Source organism: Salvelinus alpinus, chromosome 39 (assembly GCF_045679555.1).
Source record: "Salvelinus alpinus chromosome 39, SLU_Salpinus.1, whole genome shotgun sequence".
In the NCBI taxonomy this organism is placed as follows: Eukaryota; Metazoa; Chordata; class Actinopteri; order Salmoniformes; family Salmonidae; genus Salvelinus; species Salvelinus alpinus.
In genome coordinates this window covers 4,350,810-4,378,670 of record NC_092124.1, presented here as the reverse complement: position 1 = coordinate 4,378,670, position 27,861 = coordinate 4,350,810, and the positions used below count along the sequence as shown (strand labels likewise).

The following is a 27,861-nucleotide window of genomic DNA, read 5'->3' as shown; positions in this document are numbered from 1 at the left end:
TGTGGTTGTTGTAACATCAGCTGTGATTGTTGTGGGAGTCGCTGTGGTTGTTGTGGGAGCTGCTGTGGTTGTTGTGGGAGTCGCTGTTGTTGTCGGAGCCGCTGTGGTTGTAGTGGGAGCCGCTGTGGTTGTTGTGGGAGAAGCAGTGGTTGTTGTGGGAGCCGCTGTGGTTGTTGTGGGAGCCGCTGTGGTTGTTGTGGGAGCCTCTGTGGTTGTATTGGGGTAAGCTGTGATTGTTGTGGGAGCCGCTGTGGTTGTTGTGGGAGACGCTGTGGTTGTAGTGGGAGCCGCTGTGGTTGTTGTGGGAGACGCTGTGGTTGTAGTGGGAGACCCAGTGGTTGTTGTGGGAGCCGCTGTGGTTGTTGTGGGAGTCGCTGTGGTTGTTGTGGGAGCCTCTGTGGTTGTATTGGGATAAGCTGTGGTTGTTGTGGGAGCCGCTGTGGTTGTTGTAACATCAGCTGTGATTGTTGTGGGAGTCGCTGTGGTTGTTGTGGGAGCTGCTGTGGTTGTTGTGGGAGTCGCTGTTGTTGTCGGAGCCGCTGTGTTTGTAGTGGGAGCCGCTGTGGTTGTAGTGGGAGCCGCTGTGGTTGAAGTGGGAGGTGCCGTGGTTGTTGTGGGAGCCGCTGTGGTTATAGTGGGAGCCGCTGTGGTTGAAGTGGGAGCCGCTGTTGTTGTAACATCAGCTGTGGTTATTGTGGGAGCAGCTGGGGTTGTTGTGGGAGACGCTGTGGTTGTTGTAACATCAGCTGTGGTTGTTGTTGGTGCCTCTGTGGTTGTATTGGGATAAGCTGTGATTGTTGTGGGAGCCGCTGTTTTTGTTGTGGGAGACGCTGTGGTTGTAGTGGGAGCCGCTGTGGTTGTATTGGGGTAAGCTGTGATTGTTGTGGGAGCTGGTGTGGTCGTTGTGGTTGCCGCTGTGGTCGTAGTGGGAGCCGCTGTTGTTGTTGTAACATCGGCTGTGGTTATTGTGGGAGCAGCTGGGGTTGTTGTGGGAGACGCTGTGGTTGTTGTAACATCAGCTGTGGTTGTTGTGGGAGCCGCTGTGGTTGTTGTGGGAGAAGCAGTGGTTGTTGTGGGAGCCGCTGTGGTTGTTGTGGGAGTCGCTGTGATTGTTGTGGGAGCCGCTGTGGTTGTTGTGGGAGCCGCTGTGGTTGTAGTGGGAGCCGCTGTGGTTGTTGTGGGAGACGCTGTGGTTGTAGTGGGAGACCCAGTGGTTGTTGTGGGAGCCGCTGTGGTTGTTGTGGGAGACGCTGTGGTTGTAGTGGGAGCCGCTGTGGTTGTTGTGGGAGACGCTGTGGTTGTAGTGGGAGACCCAGTGGTTGTTGTGGGAGCCGCTGTGGTTGTTGTGGGAGTCGCTGTGGTTGTTGTGGGAGCCTCTGTGGTTGTATTGGGATAAGCTGTGGTTGTTGTGGGAGCCGCTGTGGTTGTTGTAACATCAGCTGTGATTGTTGTGGGAGTCGCTGTGGTTGTTGTGGGAGCTGCTGTGGTTGTTGTGGGAGTCGCTGTTGTTGTCGGAGCCGCTGTGGTTGTAGTGGGAGCCGCTGTGGTTGTAGTGGGAGCCGCTGTGGTTGAAGTGGGAGGTACCGTGGTTGTTGTGGGAGCCGCTGTGGTTGTAGTGGGAGCCGCTGTGGTTGAAGTGGGAGCTGCTGTGGTTGTAATGGGAGCCGCTGTGGTTGTAGTGGGAGCTGGTGTGGTCGTTGTGGTTGCCGCTGTGGTCGTAGTGGGAGCCGCTGTTGTTGTTGTAACATCAGCTGTGGTTATTGTGGGAGCAGCTGGGGTTGTTGTGGGAGACGCTGTGGTTGTTGTAACATCAGCTGTGGTTGTTGTGGGAGCCGCTGTGGTTGTTGTGGGAGAAGCAGTGGTTGTTGTGGGAGCCGCTCTGGTTGTTGTGGGAGTCGCTGTGGTTGTTGTGGGAGCCTCTGTGGTTGTATTGGGGTAAGCTGTGATTGTTGTGGGAGCCGCTGTGGTTGTTTTGGGAGACGCTGTGGTTGTAGTGGGAGCCGCTGTGGTTGTTGTGGGAGACGCTGTGGTTGTATTGGGAGACCCAGTGGTTGTTGTGGGAGCCGCTGTGGTTGTTGTGGGAGTCGCTGTGGTTGTTGTGGGAGCCTCTGTGTTTGTATTGGGATAAGCTGTGGTTGTTGTGGGAACCGCTGTGGTTATAGTGGGAGCTGCTGTGGTTGTTGTGGGAGCCGCTGTGGTTGTAGTGGGAGCCGCTGTGGTTGAAGTGGGAACTGCTGTGGTTGTAGTGGGAGCCGCTGTTGTTGTTGTAACATCAGCTGTGGTTATTGTGGGAGCATCGGGGGTTGTTGTGGGAGACGCTGTGGGTGTTGTAACATCAGCTGTGGTTGTTGTGGGAGCCTCTGTGGTTGTATTGGGATAAGCTGTGGTTGTTGTGGGAACCGCTGTGGTTATAGTGGGAGCTGCTGTGGTTGTTGTGGGAGCCGCTGTGGTTGTAGTGGGAGCCGCTGTGGTTGAAGTGGGAACTGCTGTGGTTGTAGTGGGAGCCGCTGTTGTTGTTGTAACATCAGCTGTGGTTGTTGTGGGAGCCGCTGTGGTTGTTGTGGGAGCCGCTGTGGTTGTTGTAACATCAGCTGTGATTGTTGTGGGAGTCGCTGTGGTTGTTGTGGGAGCTGCTGTGGTTGTTGTGGGAGTCGCTGTTGTTGTCGGAGCCGCTGTGGTTGTAGTGGGAGCCGCTGTGGTTGTTGTGGGAGAAGCATTGGTTGTTGTGGGAGCCGCTGTGGTTGTTGTGGGAGTCGCTGTGGTTGGTGTGGGAGCCTCTGTGGTTGTATTGGGGTAAGCTGTGATTGTTGTGGGAGACGCTGTGGTTGTTGTGGGAGACGCTGTGGTTGTAGTGGGAGACCCAGTGGTTGTTGTGGGAGCCGCTGTGGTTGTTGTGGGAGTCGCTGTGGTTGTTGTGGGAGCCTCTGTGGTTGTATTGGGATAAGCTGTGGTTGAAGTGGGAACTGCTGTGGTTGTAGTGGGAGCCGCTGTTGTTGTTGTAACATCAGCTGTGGTTATTGTGGGAGCATCGGGGGTTGTTGTGGGAGACGCTGTGGGTGTTGTAACATCAGCTGTGGTTGTTGTGGGAGCCGCTGTGGTTGTTGTGGGAGCAGCTGTGGTTGTTGTAACATCAGCTGTGATTGTTGTGGGAGTCGCTGTGGTTGTTGTGGGAGCCTCTGTGGTTGTATTGGGGTAAGCTGTGATTGTTGTGGGAGCCGCTGTGGTTGTTGTGGGAGACGCTGTGGTTTTAGTGGGAGCCGCTGTGGTTGTTGTGGGAGACGCTGTGGTTGTAGTGGGAGACCCAGTGGTTGTTGTGGGAGCCGCTGTGGTTGTTGTGGGAGTTGCTGTGGTTGTTGTGGGAGCCTCTGTGGTTGTAGTGGGAGCTGGTGTGGTCGTTGTGGTTGCCGCTGTGGTCGTAGTGGGAGCCGCTGTTGTTGTTGTAACATCAGCTGTGGTTATTGTGGGAGCATCGGGGGTTGTTGTGGGAGACGCTGTGGGTGTTGTAACATCAGCTGTGGTTGTTGTGGGAGCCGCTGTGGTTGTTGTGGGAGCCGCTGTGGTTGTTGTAACATCAGCTGTGATTGTTGTGGGAGTCGCTGTGGTTGTTGTGGGAGCTGCTGTGGTTGTTGTGGGAGTCGCTGTTGTTGTCGGAGCCGCTGTGGTTGTAGTGGGAGCCGCTGTGGTTGTAGTGGGAGCCGCTGTGGTTGTTGTGGGAGAAGCAGTGGTTGTTGTGGGAGCCTCTGTGGTTGTATTGGGGTAAGCTGTGATTGTTGTGGGAGCCGCTGTGGTTGTTGTGGGAGACGCTGTGGTTGTAGTGGGAGACCCAGTGGTTGTTGTGGGAGCCGCTGTGGTTGTTGTGGGAGTCGCTGTGGTTGTTGTGGGAGCCGCTGTGGTTGTATTGGGATAAGCTGTGGTTGAAGTGGGAACTGCTGTGGTTGTAGTGGGAGCCGCTGTTGTTGTTGTAACATCAGCTGTGGTTATTGTGGGAGCATCGGGGGTTGTTGTGGGAGACGCTGTGGGTGTTGTAACATCAGCTGTGGTTGTTGTGGGAGCCGCTGTGGTTGTTGTGGGAGCCGCTGTGGTTGTTGTAACATCAGCTGTGATTGTTGTGGGAGTCGCTGTGGTTGTTGTGGGAGCCTCTGTGGTTGTATTGGGGTAAGTTGTGATTGTTGTGGGAGCCGCTGTGGTTGTTGTGGGAGACGCTGTGGTTGTAGTGGGAGCCGCTGTGGTTGTTGTGGGAGACGCTGTGGTTGTAGTGGGAGACCCAGTGGTTGTTGTGGGAGCCGCTGTGGTTGTTGTGGGAGTTGCTGTGGTTGTTGTGGGAGCCTCTGTGGTTGTAGTGGGAGCTGGTGTGGTCGTTGTGGTTGCCGCTGTGGTCGTAGTGGGAGCCGCTGTTGTTGTTGTAACATCAGCTGTGGTTATTGTGGGAGCATCGGGGGTTGTTGTGGGAGACGCTGTGGGTGTTGTAACATCAGCTGTGGTTGTTGTGGGAGCCGCTGTCGTTGTTGTGGGAGCCGCTGTGGTTGTTGTAACATCAGCTGTGATTGTTGTGGGAGTCGCTGTGGTTGTTGTGGGAGCTGCTGTGGTTGTTGTGGGAGTCGCTGTTGTTGTCGGAGCCGCTGTGGTTGTAGTGGGAGCCGCTGTGGTTGTAGTGGGAGCCGCTGTGGTTGTTGTGGGAGAAGCAGTGGTTGTTGTGGGAGCCGCTGTGGTTGTATTGGGGTAAGCTGTGATTGTTGTGGGAGCCGCTTTGGTTGTTGTGGGAGACGCTGTGGTTGTAGTGGGAGCCGCTGTGGTTGTTGTGGGAGACGCTGTGGTTGTAGTGGGAGACCCAGTGGTTGTTGTGGGAGCCGCTGTGGTTGTTGTGGGAGTCGCTGTGGTTGTTGTGGGAGCCTCTGTGGTTGTATTGGGATAAGCTGTGGTTGTTGTGGGAGCCGCTGTGGTTGTTGTAACATCAGCTGTGATTGTTGTGGGAGTCGCTGTGATTGTTGTGGGAGCTGCTGTGGTTGTTGTGGGAGTCGCTGTTGTTGTCGGAGCCGCTGTGGTTGTAGTGGGAGCCGCTGTGGTTGTAGTGGGAGCCGCTGTGGTTGAAGTGGGAGGTGCCGTGGTTGTTGTGGGAGCCGCTGTGGTTGTAGTGGGAGCCGCTGTGGTTGAAGTGGGAGCTGCTGTGGTTGTAATGGGAGCCGCTGTGGTTGTAGTGGGAGCTGGTGTGGTCGTTGTGGTTGCCGCTGTGGTCGTAGTGGGAGCCGCTGTTGTTGTTGTAACATCAGCTGTGGTTATTGTGGGAGCAGCTGGGGTTGTTGTGGGAGACGCTGTGGTTGTTGTAACATCAGCTGTGGTTGTTGTGGGAGCCGCTGTGGTTGTTGTGGGAGAAGCAGTGGTTGTTGTGGGAGCCGCTGTGGTTGTTGTGGGAGTCGCTGTGGTTGTTGTGGGAGCCTCTGTGGTTGTATTGGGGTAAGCTGTGATTGTTGTGGGAGCCGCTGTGGTTGTTTTGGGAGACGCTGTGGTTGTAGTGGGAGCCGCTGTGGTTGTTGTGGGAGACGCTGTGGTTGTAGTGGGAGACCCAGTGGTTGTTGTGGGAGCCGCTGTGGTTGTTGTGGGAGTCGCTGTGGTTATTGTGGGAGCCTCTGTGGTTGTATTGGGATAAGCTGTGGTTGTTGTGGGAACCGCTGTGGTTGTAGTGGGAGCTGCTGTGGTTGTTGTGGGAGCCGCTGTGGTTGTAGTGGGAGCCGCTGTGGTTGAAGTGGGAACTGCTGTGGTTGTAGTGGGAGCCGCTGTTGTTGTTGTAACATCAGCTGTGGTTATTGTGGGAGCATCGGGGGTTGTTGTGGGAGCCGCTGTGGTTGTTGTGGGAGCCGCTGTGGTTGTTTTGGGAGACGCTGTGGTTGTAGTGGGAGCCGCTGTGGTTGTTGTGGGAGACGCTGTGGTTGTATTGGGAGACCCAGTGGTTGTTGTGGGAGCCGCTGTGGTTGTTGTGGGAGTCGCTGTGGTTGTTGTGGGAGCCTCTGTGGTTGTATTGGGATAAGCTGTGGTTGTTGTGGGAACCGCTGTGGTTATAGTGGGAGCTGCTGTGGTTGTTGTGGGAGCCGCTGTGGTTGTAGTGGGAGCCGCTGTGGTTGAAGTGGGAACTGCTGTGGTTGTAGTGGGAGCCGCTGTTGTTGTTGTAACATCAGCTGTGGTTGTTGTGGGAGCCGCTGTGGTTGTTGTGGGAGCCGCTGTGGTTGTTGTAACATCAGCTGTGATTGTTGTGGGAGTCGCTGTGGTTGTTGTGGGAGCTGCTGTGGTTGTTGTGGGAGTCGCTGTTGTTGTCGGAGCCGCTGTGGTTGTAGTGGGAGCCGCTGTGGTTGTTGTGGGAGAAGCATTGGTTGTTGTGGGAGCCGCTGTGGTTGTTGTGGGAGTCGCTGTGGTTGGTGTGGGAGCCTCTGTGGTTGTATTGGGGTAAGCTGTGATTGTTGTGGGAGACGCTGTGGTTGTTGTGGGAGACGCTGTGGTTGTAGTGGGAGACCCAGTGGTTGTTGTGGGAGCCGCTGTGGTTGTTGTGGGAGTCGCTGTGGTTGTTGTGGGAGCCTCTGTGGTTGTATTGGGATAAGCTGTGGTTGAAGTGGGAACTGCTGTGGTTGTAGTGGGAGCCGCTGTTGTTGTTGTAACATCAGCTGTGGTTATTGTGGGAGCATCGGGGGTTGTTGTGGGAGACGCTGTGGGTGTTGTAACATCAGCTGTGGTTGTTGTGGGAGCCGCTGTGGTTGTTGTGGGAGCCGCTGTGGTTGTTGTAACATCAGCTGTGATTGTTGTGGGAGTCGCTGTGGTTGTTGTGGGAGCCTCTGTGGTTGTATTGGGGTAAGCTGTGATTGTTGTGGGAGCCGCTGTGGTTGTTGTGGGAGACGCTGTGGTTTTAGTGGGAGCCGCTGTGGTTGTTGTGGGAGACGCTGTGGTTGTAGTGGGAGACCCAGTGGTTGTTGTGGGAGCCGCTGTGGTTGTTGTGGGAGTTGCTGTGGTTGTTGTGGGAGCCTCTGTGGTTGTAGTGGGAGCTGGTGTGGTCGTTGTGGTTGCCGCTGTGGTCGTAGTGGGAGCCGCTGTTGTTGTTGTAACATCAGCTGTGGTTATTGTGGGAGCATCGGGGGTTGTTGTGGGAGACGCTGTGGGTGTTGTAACATCAGCTGTGGTTGTTGTGGGAGCCGCTGTGGTTGTTGTGGGAGCCGCTGTGGTTGTTGTAACATCAGCTGTGATTGTTGTGGGAGTCGCTGTGGTTGTTGTGGGAGCTGCTGTGGTTGTTGTGGGAGTCGCTGTTGTTGTCGGAGCCGCTGTGGTTGTAGTGGGAGCCGCTGTGGTTGTAGTGGGAGCCGCTGTGGTTGTTGTGGGAGAAGCAGTGGTTGTTGTGGGAGCCTCTGTGGTTGTATTGGGGTAAGCTGTGATTGTTGTGGGAGCCGCTGTGGTTGTTGTGGGAGACGCTGTGGTTGTAGTGGGAGACCCAGTGGTTGTTGTGGGAGCCGCTGTGGTTGTTGTGGGAGTCGCTGTGGTTGTTTTGGGAGCCGCTGTGGTTGTATTGGGATAAGCTGTGGTTGAAGTGGGAACTGCTGTGGTTGTAGTGGGAGCCGCTGTTGTTGTTGTAACATCAGCTGTGGTTATTGTGGGAGCATCGGGGGTTGTTGTGGGAGACGCTGTGGGTGTTGTAACATCAGCTGTGGTTGTTGTGGGAGCCGCTGTGGTTGTTGTGGGAGCCGCTGTGGTTGTTGTAACATCAGCTGTGATTGTTGTGGGAGTCGCTGTGGTTGTTGTGGGAGCCTCTGTGGTTGTATTGGGGTAAGTTGTGATTGTTGTGGGAGCCGCTGTGGTTGTTGTGGGAGACGCTGTGGTTGTAGTGGGAGCCGCTGTGGTTGTTGTGGGAGACGCTGTGGTTGTAGTGGGAGACCCAGTGGTTGTTGTGGGAGCCGCTGTGGTTGTTGTGGGAGTTGCTGTGGTTGTTGTGGGAGCCTCTGTGGTTGTAGTGGGAGCTGGTGTGGTCGTTGTGGTTGCCGCTGTGGTCGTAGTGGGAGCCGCTGTTGTTGTTGTAACATCAGCTGTGGTTATTGTGGGAGCATCGGGGGTTGTTGTGGGAGACGCTGTGGGTGTTGTAACATCAGCTGTGGTTGTTGTGGGAGCCGCTGTGGTTGTTGTGGGAGCCGCTGTGGTTGTTGTAACATCAGCTGTGATTGTTGTGGGAGTCACTGTGGTTGTTGTGGGAGCTGCTGTGGTTGTTGTGGGAGTCGCTGTTGTTGTCGGAGCCGCTGTGGTTGTAGTGGGAGCCGCTGTGGTTGTAGTGGGAGCCGCTGTGGTTGTTGTGGGAGAAGCAGTGGTTGTTGTGGGAGCCGCTGTGGTTGTATTGGGGTAAGCTGTGATTGTTGTGGGAGCCGCTGTGGTTGTTGTGGGAGACGCTGTGGTTGTAGTGGGAGCCGCTGTGGTTGTTGTGGGAGACGCTGTGGTTGTAGTGGGAGACCCAGTGGTTGTTGTGGGAGCCGCTGTGGTTGTTGTGGGAGTCGCTGTGGTTGTTGTGGGAGCCTCTGTGGTTGTATTGGGATAAGCTGTGGTTGTTGTGGGAGCCGCTGTGGTTGTTGTAACATCAGCTGTGATTGTTGTGGGAGTCGCTGTGATTGTTGTGGGAGCTGCTGTGGTTGTTGTGGGAGTCGCTGTTGTTGTCGGAGCCGCTGTGGTTGTAGTGGGAGCCGCTGTGGTTGTAGTGGGAGCCGCTGTGGTTGAAGTGGGAGGTGCCGTGGTTGTTGTGGGAGCCGCTGTGGTTGTAGTGGGAGCCGCTGTGGTTGAAGTGGGAGCTGCTGTGGTTGTAATGGGAGCCGCTGTGGTTGTAGTGGGAGCTGGTGTGGTCGTTGTGGTTGCCGCTGTGGTCGTAGTGGGAGCCGCTGTTGTTGTTGTAACATCAGCTGTGGTTATTGTGGGAGCAGCTGGGGTTGTTGTGGGAGACGCTGTGGTTGTTGTAACATCAGCTGTGGTTGTTGTGGGAGCCGCTGTGGTTGTTGTGGGAGAAGCAGTGGTTGTTGTGGGAGCCGCTGTGGTTGTTGTGGGAGTCGCTGTGGTTGTTGTGGGAGCCTCTGTGGTTGTATTGGGGTAAGCTGTGATTGTTGTGGGAGCCGCTGTGGTTGTTTTGGGAGACGCTGTGGTTGTAGTGGGAGCCGCTGTGGTTGTTGTGGGAGACGCTGTGGTTGTAGTGGGAGACCCAGTGGTTGTTGTGGGAGCCGCTGTGGTTGTTGTGGGAGTCGCTGTGGTTGTTGTGGGAGCCTCTGTGGTTGTATTGGGATAAGCTGTGGTTGTTGTGGGAACCCCTGTGGTTGTAGTGGGAGCTGCTGTGGTTGTTGTGGGAGCCGCTGTGGTTGTAGTGGGAGCCGCTGTGGTTGAAGTGGGAACTGCTGTGGTTGTAGTGGGAGCCGCTGTTGTTGTTGTAACATCAGCTGTGGTTATTGTGGGAGCATCGGGGGTTGTTGTGGGAGCCGCTGTGGTTGTTGTGGGAGCCGCTGTGGTTGTTGTAACATCAGCTGTGATTGTTGTGGGAGTCGCTGTGGTTGTTGTGGGAGCTGCTGTGGTTGTTGTGGGAGTCGCTGTTGTTGTCGGAGCCGCTGTGGTTGTAGTGGGAGCCGCTGTGGTTGTTGTGGGAGAAGCATTGGTTGTTGTGGGAGCCGCTGTGGTTGTTGTGGGAGTCGCTGTGGTTGTTGTGGGAGCCTCTGTGGTTGTATTGGGGTAAGCTGTGATTGTTGTGGGAGACGCTGTGGTTGTTGTGGGAGACGCTGTGGTTGTAGTGGGAGACCCAGTGGTTGTTGTGGGAGCCGCTGTGGTTGTTGTGGGAGTTGCTGTGGTTGTTGTGGGAGCCTCTGTGGTTGTATTGGGATAAGCTGTGGTTGAAGTGGGAACTGCTGTGGTTGTAGTGGGAGCCGCTGTTGTTGTTGTAACATCAGCTGTGGTTATTGTGGGAGCATCGGGGGTTGTTGTGGGAGACGCTGTGGGTGTTGTAACATCAGCTGTGGTTGTTGTGGGAGCCGCTGTGGTTGTTGTGGGAGCCGCTGTGGTTGTAGTGGGAGACCCAGTGGTTGTTGTGGGAGCCGCTGTGGTTGTTGTGGGAGTTGCTGTGGTTGTTGTGGGAGCCTCTGTGGTTGTAGTGGGAGCTGGTGTGGTCGTTGTGGTTGCCGCTGTGGTCGTAGTGGGAGCCGCTGTTGTTGTTGTAACATCAGCTGTGGTTATTGTGGGAGCATCGGGGGTTGTTGTGGGAGACGCTGTGGGTGTTGTAACATCAGCTGTGGTTGTTGTGGGAGCCGCTGTGGTTGTTGTGGGAGCCGCTGTGGTTGTTGTAACATCAGCTGTGATTGTTGTGGGAGTCACTGTGGTTGTTGTGGGAGCTGCTGTGGTTGTTGTGGGAGTCGCTGTTGTTGTCGGAGCCGCTGTGGTTGTAGTGGGAGCCGCTGTGGTTGTAGTGGGAGCCGCTGTGGTTGTTGTGGGAGAAGCAGTGGTTGTTGTGGGAGCCGCTGTGGTTGTATTGGGGTAAGCTGTGATTGTTGTGGGAGCCGCTGTGGTTGTTGTGGGAGACGCTGTGGTTGTAGTGGGAGCCGCTGTGGTTGTTGTGGGAGACGCTGTGGTTGTAGTGGGAGACCCAGTGGTTGTTGTGGGAGCCGCTGTGGTTGTTGTGGGAGTCGCTGTGGTTGTTGTGGGAGCCTCTGTGGTTGTATTGGGATAAGCTGTGGTTGTTGTGGGAGCCGCTGTGGTTGTTGTAAAATCAGCTGTGATTGTTGTGGGAGTCGCTGTGATTGTTGTGGGAGCTGCTGTGGTTGTTGTGGGAGTCGCTGTTGTTGTCGGAGCCGCTGTGGTTGTAGTGGGAGCCGCTGTGGTTGTAGTGGGAGCCGCTGTGGTTGAAGTGGGAGGTGCCGTGGTTGTTGTGGGAGCCGCTGTGGTTGTAGTGGGAGCCGCTGTGGTTGAAGTGGGAGCTGCTGTGGTTGTAATGGGAGCCGCTGTGGTTGTAGTGGGAGCTGGTGTGGTCGTTGTGGTTGCCGCTGTGGTCGTAGTGGGAGCCGCTGTTGTTGTTGTAACATCAGCTGTGGTTATTGTGGGAGCAGCTGGGGTTGTTGTGGGAGACGCTGTGGTTGTTGTAACATCAGCTGTGGTTGTTGTGGGAGCCGCTGTGGTTGTTGTGGGAGAAGCAGTGGTTGTTGTGGGAGCCGCTGTGGTTGTTGTGGGAGTCGCTGTGGTTGTTGTGGGAGCCTCTGTGGTTGTATTGGGGTAAGCTGTGATTGTTGTGGGAGCCGCTGTGGTTGTTTTGGGAGACGCTGTGGTTGTAGTGGGAGCCGCTGTGGTTGTTGTGGGAGACGCTGTGGTTGTAGTGGGAGACCCAGTGGTTGTTGTGGGAGCCGCTGTGGTTGTTGTGGGAGTCGCTGTGGTTGTTGTGGGAGCCTCTGTGGTTGTATTGGGATAAGCTGTGGTTGTTGTGGGAACCCCTGTGGTTGTAGTGGGAGCTGCTGTGGTTGTTGTGGGAGCCGCTGTGGTTGTAGTGGGAGCCGCTGTGGTTGAAGTGGGAACTGCTGTGGTTGTAGTGGGAGCCGCTGTTGTTGTTGTAACATCAGCTGTGGTTATTGTGGGAGCATCGGGGGTTGTTGTGGGAGCCGCTGTGGTTGTTGTGGGAGCCGCTGTGGTTGTTGTAACATCAGCTGTGATTGTTGTGGGAGTCGCTGTGGTTGTTGTGGGAGCTGCTGTGGTTGTTGTGGGAGTCGCTGTTGTTGTCGGAGCCGCTGTGGTTGTAGTGGGAGCCGCTGTGGTTGTTGTGGGAGAAGCATTGGTTGTTGTGGGAGCCGCTGTGGTTGTTGTGGGAGTCGCTGTGGTTGTTGTGGGAGCCTCTGTGGTTGTATTGGGGTAAGCTGTGATTGTTGTGGGAGACGCTGTGGTTGTTGTGGGAGACGCTGTGGTTGTAGTGGGAGACCCAGTGGTTGTTGTGGGAGCCGCTGTGGTTGTTGTGGGAGTTGCTGTGGTTGTTGTGGGAGCCTCTGTGGTTGTATTGGGATAAGCTGTGGTTGAAGTGGGAACTGCTGTGGTTGTAGTGGGAGCCGCTGTTGTTGTTGTAACATCAGCTGTGGTTATTGTGGGAGCATCGGGGGTTGTTGTGGGAGACGCTGTGGGTGTTGTAACATCAGCTGTGGTTGTTGTGGGAGCCGCTGTGGTTGTTGTGGGAGCCGCTGTGGTTGTTGTAACATCAGCTGTGATTGTTGTGGGAGTCGCTGTGGTTGTTGTGGGAGCCTCTGTGGTTGTATTGGGGTAAGCTGTGATTGTTGTGGGAGCCGCTGTGGTTGTTGTGGGAGACGCTGTGGTTTTAGTGGGAGCCGCTGTGGTTGTTGTGGGAGACGCTGTGGTTGTAGTGGGAGACCCAGTGGTTGTTGTGGGAGCCGCTGTGGTTGTTGTGGGAGTTGCTGTGGTTGTTGTGGGAGCCTCTGTGGTTGTAGTGGGAGCTGGTGTGGTCGTTGTGGTTGCCGCTGTGGTCGTAGTGGGAGCCGCTGTTGTTGTTGTAACATCAGCTGTGGTTATTGTGGGAGCATCGGGGGTTGTTGTGGGAGACGCTGTGGGTGTTGTAACATCAGCTGTGGTTGTTGTGGGAGCCGCTGTGGTTGTTGTGGGAGCCGCTGTGGTTGTTGTAACATCAGCTGTGATTGTTGTGGGAGTCGCTGTGGTTGTTGTGGGAGCTGCTGTGGTTGTTGTGGGAGTCGCTGTTGTTGTCGGAGCCGCTGTGGTTGTAGTGGGAGCCGCTGTGGTTGTAGTGGGAGCCGCTGTGGTTGTTGTGGGAGAAGCAGTGGTTGTTGTGGGAGCCTCTGTGGTTGTATTGGGGTAAGCTGTGATTGTTGTGGGAGCCGCTGTGGTTGTTGTGGGAGACGCTGTGGTTGTAGTGGGAGACCCAGTGGTTGTTGTGGGAGCCGCTGTGGTTGTTGTGGGAGTCGCTGTGGTTGTTGTGGGAGCCGCTGTGGTAGTATTGGGATAAGCTGTGGTTGAAGTGGGAACTGCTGTGGTTGTAGTGGGAGCCGCTGTTGTTGTTGTAACATCAGCTGTGGTTATTGTGGGAGCATCGGGGGTTGTTGTGGGAGACGCTGTGGGTGTTGTAACATCAGCTGTGGTTGTTGTGGGAGCCGCTGTGGTTGTTGTGGGAGCCGCTGTGGTTGTTGTAACATCAGCTGTGATTGTTGTGGGAGTCGCTGTGGTTGTTGTGGGAGCCTCTGTGGTTGTATTGGGGTAAGTTGTGATTGTTGTGGGAGCCGCTGTGGTTGTTGTGGGAGACGCTGTGGTTGTAGTGGGAGCCGCTGTGGTTGTTGTGGGAGACGCTGTGGTTGTAGTGGGAGACCCAGTGGTTGTTGTGGGAGCCGCTGTGGTTGTTGTGGGAGTTGCTGTGGTTGTTGTGGGAGCCTCTGTGGTTGTAGTGGGAGCTGGTGTGGTCGTTGTGGTTGCCGCTGTGGTCGTAGTGGGAGCCGCTGTTGTTGTTGTAACATCAGCTGTGGTTATTGTGGGAGCATCGGGGGTTGTTGTGGGAGACGCTGTGGGTGTTGTAACATCAGCTGTGGTTGTTGTGGGAGCCGCTGTGGTTGTTGTGGGAGCCGCTGTGGTTGTTGTAACATCAGCTGTGATTGTTGTGGGAGTCGCTGTGGTTGTTGTGGGAGCTGCTGTGGTTGTTGTGGGAGTCGCTGTTGTTGTCGGAGCCGCTGTGGTTGTAGTGGGAGCCGCTGTGGTTGTAGTGGGAGCCGCTGTGGTTGTTGTGGGAGAAGCAGTGGTTGTTGTGGGAGCCGCTGTGGTTGTATTGGTGTAAGCTGTGATTGTTGTGGGAGCCGCTGTGGTTGTTGTGGGAGACGCTGTGGTTGTAGTGGGAGCCGCTGTGGTTGTTGTGGGAGACGCTGTGGTTGTAGTGGGAGACCCAGTGGTTGTTGTGGGAGCCGCTGTGGTTGTTGTGGGAGTCGCTGTGGTTGTTGTGGGAGCCTCTGTGGTTGTATTGGGATAAGCTGTGGTTGTTGTGGGAGCCGCTGTGGTTGTTGTAACATCAGCTGTGATTGTTGTGGGAGTCGCTGTGATTGTTGTGGGAGCTGCTGTGGTTGTTGTGGGAGTCGCTGTTGTTGTCGGAGCCGCTGTGGTTGTAGTGGGAGCCGCTGTGGTTGTAGTGGGAGCCGCTGTGGTTGAAGTGGGAGGTGCCGTGGTTGTTGTGGGAGCCGCTGTGGTTGTAGTGGGAGCCGCTGTGGTTGAAGTAGGAGCTGCTGTGGTTGTAATGGGAGCCGCTGTGGTTGTAGTGGGAGCTGGTGTGGTCGTTGTGGTTGCCGCTGTGGTCGTAGTGGGAGCCGCTGTTGTTGTTGTAACATCAGCTGTGGTTATTGTGGGAGCAGCTGGGGTTGTTGTGGGAGACGCTGTGGTTGTTGTAACATCAGCTGTGGTTGTTGTGGGAGCCGCTGTGGTTGTTGTGGGAGAAGCAGTGGTTGTTGTGGGAGCCACTGTGGTTGTTGTGGGAGTCGCTGTGGTTGTTGTGGGAGCCTCTGTGGTTGTATTGGGGTAAGCTGTGATTGTTGTGGGAGCCGCTGTGGTTGTTTTGGGAGACGCTGTGGTTGTAGTGGGAGCCGCTGTGGTTGTTGTGGGAGACGCTGTGGTTGTAGTGGGAGACCCAGTGGTTGTTGTGGGAGCCGCTGTGGTTGTTGTGGGAGTCGCTGTGGTTGTTGTGGGAGCCTCTGTGGTTGTATTGGGATAAGCTGTGGTTGTTGTGGGAACCGCTGTAGTTGTAGTGGGAGCTGCTGTGGTTGTTGTGGGAGCCGCTGTGGTTGTAGTGGGAGCCGCTGTGGTTGAAGTGGGAACTGCTGTGGTTGTAGTGGGAGCCGCTGTTGTTGTTGTAACATCAGCTGTGGTTATTGTGGGAGCATCGGGGGTTGTTGTGGGAGACGCTGTGGGTGTTGTAACATCAGCTGTGGTTGTTGTGGGAGCCGCTGTGGATGTTGTGGGAGCCGCTGTTGTTGTTGTAACATCAGCTGTGATTGTTGTGAGAGTCGCTGTGGTTGTTGTGGGAGCTGCTGTGGTTGTTGTGGGAGTCGCTGTTGTTGTCGGAGCCGCTGTGGTTGTAGTGGGAGCCGCTGTGGTTGTTGTGGGAGTCGCTGTGGTTGTTGTGGGAGCCTCTGTGGTTGTATTGGGGTAAGCTGTGATTGTTGTGGGAGCCGCTGTGGTTGTTGTGGAAGACGCTGTGGTTGTAGTGGGAGCCGATGTGGTTGTTGTGGGAGACGCTGTGGTTGTAGTGGGAGACCCAGTGGTTGTTGTGGGAGCCGCTGTGGTTGTTGTGGGAGTCGCTGTGGTTGTTGTGGGAGCCTCTGTGGTTGTATTGGGATAAGCTGTGGTTGTTGTGGGAGCCGCTGTGGTTGTTGTAACATCAGCTGTGATTGTTGTGGGAGTCGCTGTGGTTGTTGTGGGAGCTGCTGTGGTTGTTGTGGGAGTCGCTGTTGTTGTCGGAGCCGCTGTGGTTGTAGTGGGAGCCGCTGTGGTTGTAGTGGGAGCCGCTGTGGTTGAAGTGGGAGGTACCGTGGTTGTTGTGGGAGCCGCTGTGGTTGTAGTGGGAGCCGCTGTGGTTGAAGTGGGAGCTGCTGTGGTTGTAATGGGAGCCGCTGTGGTTGTAGTGGGAGCTGGTGTGGTCGTTGTGGTTGCCGCTGTGGTCGTAGTGGGAGCCGCTGTTGTTGTTGTAACATCAGCTGTGGTTATTGTGGGAGCAGCTGGGGTTGTTGTGGGAGACGCTGTGGTTGTTGTAACATCAGCTGTGGTTGTTGTGGGAGCCGCTGTGGTTGTTGTGGGAGAAGCAGTGGTTGTTGTGGGAGCCGCTGTGGTTGTTGTGGGAGTCGCTGTGGTTGTTGTGGGAGCCTCTGTGGTTGTATTGGGGTAAGCTGTGATTGTTGTGGGAGCCGCTGTGGTTGTTTTGGGAGACGCTGTGGTTGTAGTGGGAGCCGCTGTGGTTGTTGTGGGAGACGCTGTGGTTGTAGTGGGAGACCCAGTGGTTGTTGTGGGAGCCGCTGTGGTTGTTGTGGGAGTCGCTGTGGTTGTTGTGGGAGCCTCTGTGGTTGTATTGGGATAAGCTGTGGTTGAAGTGGGAACTGCTGTGGTTGTAGTGGGAGCCGCTGTTGTTGTTGTAACATCAGCTGTGGTTATTGTGGGAGCATCGGGGGTTGTTGTGGGAGACGCTGTGGGTGTTGTAACATCAGCTGTGGTTGTTGTGGGAGCCGCTGTGGTTGTTGTGGGAGCCGCTGTGGTTGTTGTGGGAGCCTCTGTGGTTGTATTGGGATAAGCTGTGGTTGAAGTGGGAACTGCTGTGGTTGTTGTGGGAGCCGCTGTGGTTGTTGTGGGAGTCGCTGTGGTTGTTGTGGGAGCCTCTGTGGTTGTATTGGGAGCCGCTGTGGTTGAAGTGGGAGCCGCTGTTGTTGTTGTAACATCAGCTGTGGTTATTGTGGGAGCAGCTGGGGTTGTTGTGGGAGACGCTGTGGTTGTTGTAACATCAGCTGTGGTTGTTGTGGGAGCCGCTGTGGTTGTTGTGGGAGAAGCAGTGGTTGTTGTGGGAGCCGCTGTGGTTGTTGTGGGAGTCGCTGTGGTTGTTGTGGGAGCCTCTGTGGTTGTATTGGGGTAAGCTGTGATTGTTGTGGGAGCCGCTGTGGTTGTTTTGGGAGACGCTGTGGTTGTAGTGGGAGCCGCTGTGGTTGTTGTGGGAGACGCTGTGGTTGTAGTGGGAGACCCAGTGGTTGTTGTGGGAGCCGCTGTGGTTGTTGTGGGAGTCGCTGTGGTTGTTGTGGGAGCCTCTGTGGTTGTATTGGGATAAGCTGTGGTTGTTGTGGGAACCGCTGTGGTTGTAGTGGGAGCTGCTGTGGTTGTTGTGGGAGCCGCTGTGGTTGTAGTGGGAGCCGCTGTGGTTGAAGTGGGAACTGCTGTGGTTGTAGTGGGAGCCGCTGTTGTTGTTGTAACATCAGCTGTGGTTATTGTGGGAGCATCGGGGGTTGTTGTGGGAGACGCTGTGGGTGTTGTAACATCAGCTGTGGTTGTTGTGGGAGCCGCTGTGGATGTTGTGGGAGCCGCTGTGGTTGTTGTAACATCAGCTGTGATTGTTGAGAGAGTCGCTGTGGTTGTTGTGGGAGCTGCTGTGGTTGTTGTGGGAGTCGCTGTTGTTGTCGGAGCCGCTGTGGTTGTAGTGGGAGCCGCTGTGGTTGTTGTGGGAGTCGCTGTGGTTGTTGTGGGAGCCTCTGTGGTTGTATTGGGGTAAGCTGTGATTGTTGTGGGAGCCGCTGTGGTTGTTGTGGGAGACGCTGTGGTTGTAGTGGGAGCCGCTGTGGTTGTTGTGGGAGACGCTGTGGTTGTAGTGGGAGACCCAGTGGTTGTTGTGGGAGCCGCTGTGGTTGTTGTGGGAGTCGCTGTGGTTGTTGTGGGAGCCTCTGTGGTTGTATTGGGATAAGCTGTGGTTGTTGTGGGAGCCGCTGTGGTTGTTGTAACATCAGCTGTGATTGTTGTGGGAGTCGCTGTGGTTGTTGTGGGAGCTGCTGTGGTTGTTGTGGGAGTCGCTGTTGTTGTCGGAGCCGCTGTGGTTGTAGTGGGAGCCGCTGTGGTTGTAGTGGGAGCCGCTGTGGTTGAAGTGGGAGGTACCGTGGTTGTTGTGGGAGCCGCTGTGGTTGTAGTGGGAGCCGCTGTGGTTGAAGTGGGAGCTGCTGTGGTTGTAATGGGAGCCGCTGTGGTTGTAGTGGGAGCTGGTGTGGTCGTTGTGGTTGCCGCTGTGGTCGTAGTGGGAGCCGCTGTTGTTGTTGTAACATCAGCTGTGGTTATTGTGGGAGCAGCTGGGGTTGTTGTGGGAGACGCTGTGGTTGTTGTAACATCAGCTGTGGTTGTTGTGGGAGCCGCTGTGGTTGTTGTGGGAGAAGCAGTGGTTGTTGTGGGAGCCGCTGTGGTTGTTGTGGGAGTCGCTGTGGTTGTTGTGGGAGCCTCTGTGGTTGTATTGGGGTAAGCTGTGATTGTTGTGGGAGCCGCTGTGGTTGTTTTGGGAGACGCTGTGGTTGTAGTGGGAGCCGCTGTGGTTGTTGTGGGAGACGCTGTGGTTGTAGTGGGAGACCCAGTGGTTGTTGTGGGAGCCGCTGTGGTTGTTGTGGGAGTCGCTGTGGTTGTTGTGGGAGCCTCTGTGGTTGTATTGGGATAAGCTGTGGTTGAAGTGGGAACTGCTGTGGTTGTAGTGGGAGCCGCTGTTGTTGTTGTAACATCAGCTGTGGTTATTGTGGGAGCATCGGGGGTTGTTGTGGGAGACGCTGTGGGTGTTGTAACATCAGCTGTGGTTGTTGTGGGAGCCGCTGTGGTTGTTGTGGGAGCCGCTGTGGTTGTTGTGGGAGCCTCTGTGGTTGTATTGGGATAAGCTGTGGTTGAAGTGGGAACTGCTGTGGTTGTTGTGGGAGCCGCTGTGGTTGTTGTGGGAGTCGCTGTGGTTGTTGTGGGAGCCTCTGTGGTTGTATTGGGGTAAGCTGTGATTGTTGTGGGAGCCGCTGTGGTTGTTGTGGGAGACGCTGTGGTTGTAGTGGGAGCCGCTATAGTTGTTGTGGGAGACGCTGTGGTTGTAGTGGGAGACCCAGTGGTTGTTGTGGGAGCCGCTGTGGTTGTTGTGGGAGTCGCTGTGGTTGTTGTGGGAGCCTCTGTGGTTGTATTGGGATAAGCTGTGGTTGTTGTGGGAGCCGCTGTGGTTGTTGTAACATCAGCTGTGATTGTTGTGGGAGTCGCTGTGGTTGTTGTAACATCAGCTGTGGTTGTTGTGGGAGCCGCTGTGGTTGTTGTGGGAGAAGCAGTGATTGTTGTGGGAGTCGCTGTTGTTGTCGGAGCCGCTGTGGTTGTAGTGGGAGCCGCTGTGGTTGTAGTGGGAGCCGCTGTGGTTGTTGTGGGAGAAGCAGTGGTTGTTGTGGGAGCCGCTGTGGTTGTTGTGGGAGTCGCTGTGGTTGTTGTGGGAGCCTCTGTGGTTGTATTGGGGTAAGCTGTGATTGTTGTGGGAGCCGCTGTGGTTGTTGTGGGAGACGCTGTGGTTTTAGTGGGAGCCGCTGTGGTTGTTGTGGGAGACCCAGTGGTTGTTGTGGGAGCCGCTGTGGTTGTTGTGGGAGTCGCTGTGGTTGTAGTGGGAGCCGCTGTGGTTGTAGTGGGAGCCGCTGTGGTTGAAGTGGGAGGTGCCGTGGTTGTTGTGGGAGCCGCTGTGGTTGTAGTGGGAGCCGCTGTGGTTGTTGTGGGAGCTGCTGTGGTTGTAGTGGGAGCCGCTGTGGTTGTAGTTGGAGCTGGTGTGGTCGTTGTGGTTGCCGCTGTGGTCGTAGTGGGAGCCGCTGTGGTTATAGTGGGAGCCGCTGTGGTTGAAGTGGGAGGTGCCGTGGTTGTTGTGGGAGCCGCTGTGGTTGTAGTGGGAGCCGCTGTGGTTGTAGTGGGAGCCGCTGTGGTTGAAGTGGGAGGTGCTGTGGTTGTTGTGGGAGTCGCTGTGGTTGTTGTGGGAGCCTCTGTGGTTGTATTGTGGTAAGCTGTGATTTTCGTGGGAGCCGCTGTGGTTGTTGTGGGAGACGCTGTGGTTGTAGTGGGAGCCGCTGTAGTTGTTGTGGGAGACGCTGTGGTTGTAGTGGGAGACCCAGTGGTTGTTGTGGGAGCCGCTATGGTTGTTGTGGGAGTCGCTGTGGTTGTTGTGGGAGCCTCTGTGGTTGTATTGGGATAAGCTGTGGTTGTTGTGGGAGCCGCTGTGGTTGTTGTGGGAGACGCTGTGGTTGTTGTAACATCAGCTGTGGTTGTTGTGGGAGCCGCTGTGGTTGTTGTGGGAGAAGCAGTGATTGTTGTGGGAGCCGCTGTGGTTGTTGTGGGAGACGCTGTGGTTGTAGTGGGAGCCGCTGTGGTTGTTGTGGGAGCCGCTGTGGTTGTTGTGGGAGTCGCTGTGGTTGTTGTGGGATAAGCTGTGGTTGTTGTGTGAACCGCTGTGGTTGTAGTGGGAGCTGCTGTGGTTGTTTTGGGAACCGCTGTGGTTGTAGTGGGAGCCGCTGTGGTTGAAGTGGGAACTGCTGTGGTTGTAGTGGGAGCCGCTGTTGTTGTTGTAACATCAGCTGTGGTTATTGTGGTAGCATCGGGGGTTGTTGTGGGAGACGCTGTGGGTGTTGTAACATCAGCTGTGGTTGTTGTGGGAGCCGCTGTGGTTGTTGTGGGAGCTGCTGTGGTTGTTGTGGGAGTCGCTGTTGTTGTCGGAGCCGCTGTGGTTGTAGTGGGAGCCGCTTCGGTTGTAGTGGGAGCCGCTGTGGTTGTTGTGGGAGAAGCAGTGGTTGTTGTGGGAGCCGCTGTGGTTGTTGTGGGAGTCGCTGTGGTTGTTGTGGGAGCCTCTGTGGTTGTATTGTGGTAAGCTGTGATTTTCGTGGGAGCCGCTGTGGTTGTTGTGGGAGACGCTGTGGTTGTAGTGGGAGCCGCTGTAGTTGTTGTGGGAGACGCTGTGGTTGTAGTGGGAGACCCAGTGGTTGTTGTGGGAGCCGCTATGGTTGTTGTGGGAGTCGCTGTGGTTGTTGTGGGAGCCTCTGTGGTTGTATTGGGATAAGCTGTGGTTGTTGTGGGAGCCGCTGTGGTTGTTGTGGGAGACGCTGTGGTTGTTGTAACATCAGCTGTGGTTGTTGTGGGAGCCGCTGTGGTTGTTGTGGGAGAAGCAGTGATTGTTGTGGGAGCCGCTGTGGTTGTTGTGGGAGACGCTGTGGTTGTAGTGGGAGCCGCTGTGGTTGTTGTGGGAGCCGCTGTGGTTGTTGTGGGAGTCGCTGTGGTTGTTGTGGGAGCCTCTGTGGTTGTTGTGGGATAAGCTGTGGTTGTTGTGTGAACCGCTGTGGTTGTAGTGGGAGCTGCTGTGGTTGTTTTGGGAGCCGCTGTGGTTGTAGTGGGAGCCGCTGTGGTTGAAGTGGGAACTGCTGTGGTTGTAGTGGGAGCCGCTGTTGTTGTTGTAACATCAGCTGTGGTTATTGTGGTAGCATCGGGGGTTGTTGTGGGAGACGCTGTGGGTGTTGTAACATCAGCTGTGGTTGTTGTGGGAGCCGCTGTGGTTGTTGTGGGAGCCGCTGTGGTTGTTGTAACATCAGCTGTGATTGTTGTGGGAGTCGCTCTGGTTGTTGTGGGAGCCGCTGTGGTTGTAGTGGGAGCCGCTGTGGTTGTAGTGGGAGCCGCTGTGGTTGTTGTGGGAGAAGCAGTGGTTGTTGTGGGAGCCGCTGTGGTTGTTGTGGGAGTCGCTGTGGTTGTTGTGGGAGCCTCTGTGGTTGTATTGGGGTAAGCTGTGATTGTTGTGGGAGCCGCTGTGGTTGTTGTGGGAGACGCTGTGGTTGTTGTGGGAGTCGCTGTGGTTATAGTGGGAGCCGCTGTGGTTGTAGTGGGAGCCGCTGTGGTTGAAGTGGGAGGTGCCGTGGTTGTTGTGGGAGCCGCTGTGGTTGTAGTGGGAGCCGCTGTGGTTGTAGTGGGAGACCCAGTGGTTGTTGTGGGAGCCGCTGTGGTTGTTGTGGGAGTCGCTGTGGTTGTTGTGGGAGCCTCTGTGGTTGTATTGGGATAAGCTGTGGTTGTTGTGGGAGCCGCTGTGGTTGTTGTAACATCAGCTGTGATTGTTGTGGGAGTTGCTGTGGTTGTTGTGGGAGACGCTGTGGTTGTTGTAACATCAGCTGTGGTTGTTGTGGGAGCCGCTGTGGTTGTTGTGGGAGAAGCAGTGATTGTTGTGGGAGCCGCTGTGGTTGTTGTGGGAGACGCTGTGGTTTTAGTGGGAGCCGCTGTGGTTGTTGTGGGAGACGCTGTGGTTGTAGTGGGAGACCCAGTGGTTGTTGTGGGAGCCGCTGTGGTTGTTGTGGGAGTCGCTGTGGTTGTTGTGGGAGCCTCTGTGGTTGTATTGGGATAAGCTGTGGTTGTTGTGGGAACCGCTGTGGTTGTAGTGGGAGCTGCTGTCGTTGTTTTGGGAGCCGCTGTGGTTGTAGTGGGAGCCGCTGTGGTTGAAGTGGGAAATGCTGTGGTTGTAGTGGGAGCCGCTGTTGTTGTTGTAACATCAGCTGTGGTTATTGTGGGAGCATCGGGGGTTGTTGTGGGAGACGCTGTGGGTGTTGTAACATCAGCTGTGGTTGTTGTGGGAGCCGCTGTGGTTGTTGTGGGAGCCGCTGTGGTTGTTGTAACATCAGCTGTGATTGTTGTGGGAGTCGCTGTGGTTGTTGTGGGAGCTGCTGTGGTTGTTGTGGGAGTCGCTGTTGTTGTCGGAGCCGCTGTGGTTGTAGTGGGAGCCGCTGTGGTTGTAGTGGGAGCCGCTGTGGTTGTTGTGGGAGAAGCAGTGGTTGTTGTGGGAGCCGCTGTGGTTGTTGTGGGAGTCGCTGTGGTTGTTGGTGGAGCCTCTGTGGTTGTATTGGGGTAAGCTGTGATTGTTGTGGGAGCCGCTGTGGTTGTTGTGGGAGACGCTGTGGTTGTAGTGGGAGCCGCTGTGGTTGTTGTGGGAGACCCAGTGGTTGTTGTGGGAGCTGCTGTGGTTGTTGTGGGAGACGCTGTGGTTGTAGTGGGAGCCGCTGTAGTTGTTGTGGGAGACGCTGTGGTTGTAGTGGGAGACCCAGTGGTTGTTGTGGGAGCCGCTATGGTTGTTGTGGGAGTCGCTGTGGTTGTTGTGGGAGCCTCTGTGGTTGTATTGGGATAAGCTGTGGTTGTTCTGGGAGCCGCTGTGGTTGTTGTGGGAGACGCTGTGGTTGTTGTAACATCAGCTGTGGTTGTTGTGGGAGCCGCTGTGGTTGTTGTGGGAGAAGCAGTGATTGTTGTGGGAGCCGCTGTGGTTGTTGTGGGAGACGCTGTGGTTGTAGTGGGAGCCGCTGTGGTTGTTGTGGGAGCCGCTGTGGTTGTTGTGGGAGTCGCTGTGGTTGTTGTGGGAGCCTCTGTGGTTGTTGTGGGATAAGCTGTGGTTGTTGTGTGAACCGCTGTGGTTGTAGTGGGAGCTGCTGTGGTTGTTTTGGGAGCCGCTGTGGTTGTAGTGGGAGCCGCTGTGGTTGAAGTGGGAACTGCTGTGGTTGTAGTGGGAGCCGCTGTTGTTGTTGTAACATCAGCTGTGGTTATTGTGGTAGCATCGGGGGTTGTTGTGGGAGACGCTGTGGGTGTTGTAACATCAGCTGTGGTTGTTGTGGGAGCCGCTGTGGTTGTTGTCGGAGCCGCTGTGGTTGTTGTAACATCAGCTGTGATTGTTGTGGGAGTCGCTCTGGTTGTTGTGGGAGCCGCTGTGGTTGTAGTGGGAGCCGCTGTGGTTGTAGTGGGAGCCGCTGTGGTTGTTGTGGGAGAAGCAGTGGTTGTTGTGGGAGCCGCTGTGGTTGTTGTGGGAGTCGCTGTGGTTGTTGTGGGAGCCTCTGTGGTTGTATTGGGGTAAGCTGTGATTGTTGTGGGAGCCGCTGTGGTTGTTGTGGGAGACGCTGTGGTTGTTGTGGGAGTCGCTGTGGTTATAGTGGGAGCCGCTGTGGTTGTAGTGGGAGCCGCTGTGGTTGCAGTGGGAGGTGCCGTGGTTGTTGTGGGAGCCGCTGTGGTTGTAGTGGGAGCCGCTGTGGTTGTAGTGGGAGACCCAGTGGTTGTTGTGGGAGCCGCTGTGGTTGTTGTGGGAGTCGCTGTGGTTGTTGTGGGAGCCTCTGTGGTTGTATTGGGATAAGCTGTGGTTGTTGTGGGAGCCGCTGTGGTTGTTGTAACATCAGCTGTGGTTGTTGTGGGAGCCGCTGTGGTTGTTGTGGGAGAAACAGTGATTGTTGTGGGAGCCGCTGTGGTTGTTGTGGGAGACGCTGTGGTTTTAGTGGGAGCCGCTGTGGTTGTTGTGGGAGACGCTGTGGTTGTAGTGGGAGACCCAGTGGTTGTTGTGGGAGCCGCTGTGGTTGTTGTGGGAGTCGCTGTGGTTGTTGTGGGAGCCTCTGTGGTTGTATTGGGATAAGCTGTGGTTGTTGTGGGAACCGCTGTGGTTGTAGTGGGAGCTGCTGTCGTTGTTTTGGGAGCCGCTGTGGTTGTAGTGGGAGCCGCTGTGGTTGAAGTGGGAAATGCTGTGGTTGTAGTGGGAGCCGCTGTTGTTGTTGTAACATCAGCTGTGGTTATTGTGGGAGCATCGGGGGTTGTTGTGGGAGACGCTGTGGGTGTTGTAACATCAGCTGTGGTTGTTGTGGGAGCCGCTGTGGTTGTTGTGGGAGCCGCTGTGGTTGTTGTAACATCAGCTGTGATTGTTGTGGGAGTCGCTGTGGTTGTTGTGGGAGCTGCTGTGGTTGTTGTGGGAGTCGCTGTTGTTGTCGGAGCCGCTGTGGTTGTAGTGGGAGCCGCTGTGGTTGTAGTGGGAGCCGCTGTGGTTGTTGTGGGAGAAGCAGTGGTTGTTGTGGGAGCCGCTGTGGTTGTTGTGGGAGTCGCTGTGGTTGTTGGTGGAGCCTCTGTGGTTGTATTGGGGTAAGCTGTGATTGTTGTGGGAGCCGCTGTGGTTGTTGTGGGAGACGCTGTGGTTGTAGTGGGAGCCGCTGTGGTTGTTGTGGGAGACCCAGTGGTTGTTGTGGGAGCCGCTGTGGTTGTTGTGGGAGTCGCTGTGGTTGTAGTGGGAGCCGCTGTGGTTGTAGTGGGAGCCGCTGTGGTTGAAGTGGGAGGTGCCGTGGTTGTTGTGGGAGCCGCTGTGGTTGTAGTGGGAGCCGCTGTGGTTGTAGTGGGAGCCGCTGTGGTTGAAGTGGGAGGTGCTGTGGTTGTTGTGGGAGCCACTGTGGTTGTAGTGGGAGCCGCTGTGGTTGAAGTGGGAGCTGCTGTGGTTGTAGTGGGAGCCGCTGTGGTTGTAGTGGGAGCTGGTGTGGTCGTTGTGGTTGCCGCTGTGGTCGTATTGGGAGCCGCTGTGGTTGTAGTGGGAGCCTCTGTGGTTGTAGTGGGAGCCGCTGTGGTTGTTGTGGGAGAAGCAGTGGTTGTTGTGGGAGCCGCTGTGGTTGTTGTGGGAGTCGCTGTGGTTGTTGTGGGAGCCTCTGTGGTTGTATTGGGGTAAGCTGTGATTGTTGTGGGAGCCGCTGTGGTTGTTGTGGGAGACGCTGTGGTTGTAGTGGGAGCCGCTGTGGTTGTTGTGGGAGACTCTGTGGTTGTAGTGGGAGACCCAGTGGTTGTTGTGGGAGTCGCTGTGGTTGTTGTGGGAGTCGCTGTGGTTGTTGTGGGAGCCTCTGTGGTTGTATTGGGATAAGCTGTGGTTGTTGTGGGAGCCGCTGTGGTTGTTGTAACATCAGCTGTGATTGTTGTGGGAGTCGCTGTGGTTGTTGTGGGAGCTGCTGTGGTTGTTTTGGGAGTCGCTGTTGTTGTCGGAGCCGCTGTGGTTGTAGTGAGAGCCGCTGTGGTTGTAGTGGGAGCCGCTGTGGTTGAAGTGGGAGGTGCCGTGGTTGTTGTGGGAGCCGCTGTGGTTGTAGTGGGAGCCGCTGTGGTTGAAGTGGGAGCTGCTGTGGTTGTAATGGGAGCCGCTGTGGTTGTAGTGGGAGCTGGTGTGGTCGTTGTGGTTGCCGCTGTGGTTGTAGTGGGAGCCGCTGTTGTTGTTGTTGTAACATCAGCTGTGGTTATTGTGGGAGCAGCTGGGGTTGTTGTGGGAGACGCTGTGGTTGTTGTAACATCAGCTGTGGTTGTTGTGGGAGCCGCTGTGGTTGTTGTGGGAGAAGCAGTGGTCGTTGTGGGAGCCGCTGTGGTTGTTGTGGGAGTCGCTGTGGTTGTTGTGGGAGCCTCTGTGGTTGTATTGGGGTAAGCTGTGATTGTTGTGGGAGAAGCTGTGGTTGTTGTGGGAGACGCTGTGGTTGTAGTGGGAGCCGCTGTGGTTGTTGTGGGAGACGCTGTGGTTGTAGTTGGAGACCCAGTGGTTGTTGTGGGAGCCGCTGTGGTTGTTGTGGGATTCGCTGTGGTTGTTGTGGGAGCCTCTGTGGTTGTATTGGGATAAGCTGTGGTTGTTGTGGGAACCGCTGTGGTTCTAGTGGGAGCTGCTGTGGTTGTTGTGGGAGCCGCTGTGGTTGTAGTGGGAGCCGCTGTGGTTGAAATGGGAACTGCTGTGGTTATAGTGGGAGCCGCTGTGGTTGTAGTGGGAGCTGGTGTGGTTGTTGTGGTTGCCGCTGTGGTCGTAGTGGGAGCCGCTGTTGTTGTTGTAACATCAGCTGTGGTTATTGTGGGAGCATCGGGGGTTGTTGTGGGAGACGCTGTGGTTGTTGTGGGAGCCGCTGTGGTTGTTGTAACATCAGCTGTGATTGTTGTGGGAGTCGCTGTGGTTGTTGTGGGAGCTGCTGTGGTTGTTGTGGGAGTCGCTGTTGTTGTCGGAGCCGCTGTGGTTGTAGTGGGAGCCGCTGTGGTTTTAGTGGGAGCCGCTGTGGTTGTTGTGGGAGAAGCAGTGGTTGTTGTGGGAGCCGCTGTGGTTGTTGTGGGAGTCGCTGTGGTTGTTGTGGGAGCCTCTGTGGTTGTATTGGGGTAAGCTGTGATTGTTGTGGGAGCCGCTGTGGTTGTTGTGGGAGACGCTGTGGATGTAGTGGGAGCCGCTGTAGTTGTTTTGGGAGACGCTGTGGTTGTAGTGGGAGACCCAGTGGTTGTTGTGGGAGCCGCTGTGGTTGTTGTGGGAGTCGCTGTGGTTGTTGTGGGAGCCTCTGTGGTTGTATTGGGATAAGCTGTGGTTGTTGGGGGAGCCGCTGTGGTTGTTGTAACATCAGCTGTGATTGTTGTGGGAGTCGCTGTGGTTGTTGTGGGAGACGCTGTGGTTGTTGTAACATCAGCTGTGGTTGTTGTGGGAGCCGCTGTGGTTGTTGTGGGAGAAGCAGTGGTTGTTGTGGGAGCCGCTGTGGTTGTTGTGGGAGTCGCTGTGGTTGTTGTGGGAACCTCTGTGGTTGTATTGGGGTAAGCTGTGATTGTTGTGGGAGCCGCTGTGGTTGTTGTGGGAGGCGCTGTGGTTGTAGTGGGAGCCGCTGTGGTTGAAGAGGGATCTGCTGTGGTTCTAGTGGGAGCCGCTGTGTTTGTAGTGGGAGCTGGTGTGGTCGTTGTGGTTGCCGCTGTGGTCGTAGTGGGAGCCGCTGTTGTTGTTGTAACATCAGCTGTGGTTATTGTGGGAGCAGCTGGGGTTGTTGTGGGAGCCGCTGTGGTTGTTGTAACATCAGCTGTGGTTGTTGTGGGAGCCGCTGTGGTTGTTGTGGGAGCCGCTGTGGTTGTTGTAACATCAACTGTGATTGTTGTGGGAGTCGCTGTGGTTGTTGTGGGAGCTGCTGTGGTTGTTGTGGGAGTCGCTGTTGTTGTCGGAGACGCTGTGGTTGTAGTGGGAGCCGCTGTGGTTGTAGTGGGAGCCGCTGTGGTTGAAGTGGGAGCTGCTGTGGTTGTTGTGGGAGCCGCTGTGGTTGTAGTGGGAGTCGCTGTGGTTGAAGTGGGATCTGCTGTGGTTGTAGTGGGAGCCGCTGTGGTTGTAGTGGGAGCTGGTGTGGTCGTTGTGGTTGCCGCTGTGGTCGTAGTGGGAGTCGCCGTTGTTGTTGTAACATCAGCTGTGGTTATTGTGGGAGCAGCTGGGGTTGTTGTGGGAGACGCTGTGGTTGTTGTAACATCAGCTGTGGTTGTTGTGGGAGCCGCTGTGGTTGTTGTGGCAGCCGCTGTGGTTGTTGTAACATCAGCTGTGATTGTTGTGGGAGTCGCTGTGGTTGTTGTGGGAGCTGCTGTGGTTGTTGTGGGAGTCGCTGTTGTTGTCGGAGCCGCTGTGGTTGTAGTGGGAGCCGCTGTGGTTGTAGTGGGAGCCGCTGTGGTTGTAGTGGGAGCTGGTGTGGTTGTTGTGGTTGCCGCTGTGGTCGTAGTGGGAGTCGCTGTTGTTGTTGTAACATCAGCTGTGGTTATTGTGGGAGCAGCTGGGGTTGTTGTGGGAGATGC

At 55.9% G+C, this 27,861-nt stretch overlaps 7 protein-coding genes across 7 annotated transcripts; all 7 read right to left on the bottom strand.

Moving 5' to 3' along the window:
• Window positions 1-276: 276 nt before the first annotated feature.
• On the bottom strand, window positions 277-5,760 carry LOC139566679 (mucin-2-like; the record flags this gene model as incomplete). The annotated part of the gene is made up of 4 exons (XM_071387936.1): window positions 277-1,005; window positions 1,258-2,106; window positions 3,802-4,815; window positions 5,041-5,760. Coding segments are annotated over 4 exons (3,312 nt in total), but the record flags the coding sequence as incomplete, so codon positions are not given.
• A 1,209-nt stretch (window positions 5,761-6,969) lies between these two features.
• On the bottom strand, window positions 6,970-7,473 carry LOC139566948 (salivary glue protein Sgs-3-like; the record flags this gene model as incomplete). Its single annotated transcript, XM_071388337.1, has 1 exon — window positions 6,970-7,473. A coding segment is annotated over one exon (504 nt), but the record flags the coding sequence as incomplete, so codon positions are not given.
• A 105-nt stretch (window positions 7,474-7,578) lies between these two features.
• LOC139566678 (uncharacterized) lies at window positions 7,579-9,642 on the bottom strand (the record flags this gene model as incomplete). Its single annotated transcript, XM_071387935.1, has 2 exons — window positions 7,579-8,433; window positions 8,827-9,642. Coding segments are annotated over 2 exons (1,671 nt in total), but the record flags the coding sequence as incomplete, so codon positions are not given.
• Window positions 9,643-9,690: 48 nt separating this feature from the next.
• On the bottom strand, window positions 9,691-14,412 carry LOC139566677 (mucin-5AC-like; the record flags this gene model as incomplete). Its single annotated transcript, XM_071387933.1, has 4 exons — window positions 9,691-10,167; window positions 11,272-12,075; window positions 12,328-13,080; window positions 13,957-14,412. Coding segments are annotated over 4 exons (2,490 nt in total), but the record flags the coding sequence as incomplete, so codon positions are not given.
• Window positions 14,413-14,430: 18 nt separating this feature from the next.
• On the bottom strand, window positions 14,431-18,183 carry LOC139566676 (mucin-5AC-like; the record flags this gene model as incomplete). The annotated part of the gene is made up of 3 exons (XM_071387932.1): window positions 14,431-15,213; window positions 15,391-16,155; window positions 17,593-18,183. Coding segments are annotated over 3 exons (2,139 nt in total), but the record flags the coding sequence as incomplete, so codon positions are not given.
• A 654-nt stretch (window positions 18,184-18,837) lies between these two features.
• LOC139566675 (mucin-2-like) lies at window positions 18,838-26,298 on the bottom strand (the record flags this gene model as incomplete). The annotated part of the gene is made up of 5 exons (XM_071387931.1): window positions 18,838-19,497; window positions 20,275-20,796; window positions 21,025-21,249; window positions 23,281-23,763; window positions 25,453-26,298. Coding segments are annotated over 5 exons (2,736 nt in total), but the record flags the coding sequence as incomplete, so codon positions are not given.
• Window positions 26,299-26,340: 42 nt separating this feature from the next.
• LOC139566674 (integumentary mucin C.1-like) lies at window positions 26,341-27,846 on the bottom strand (the record flags this gene model as incomplete). The annotated part of the gene is made up of 4 exons (XM_071387930.1): window positions 26,341-26,604; window positions 26,728-26,950; window positions 27,043-27,047; window positions 27,202-27,846. Coding segments are annotated over 4 exons (1,137 nt in total), but the record flags the coding sequence as incomplete, so codon positions are not given.
• Between the last annotated feature and the right edge of the window lie 15 nt (window positions 27,847-27,861).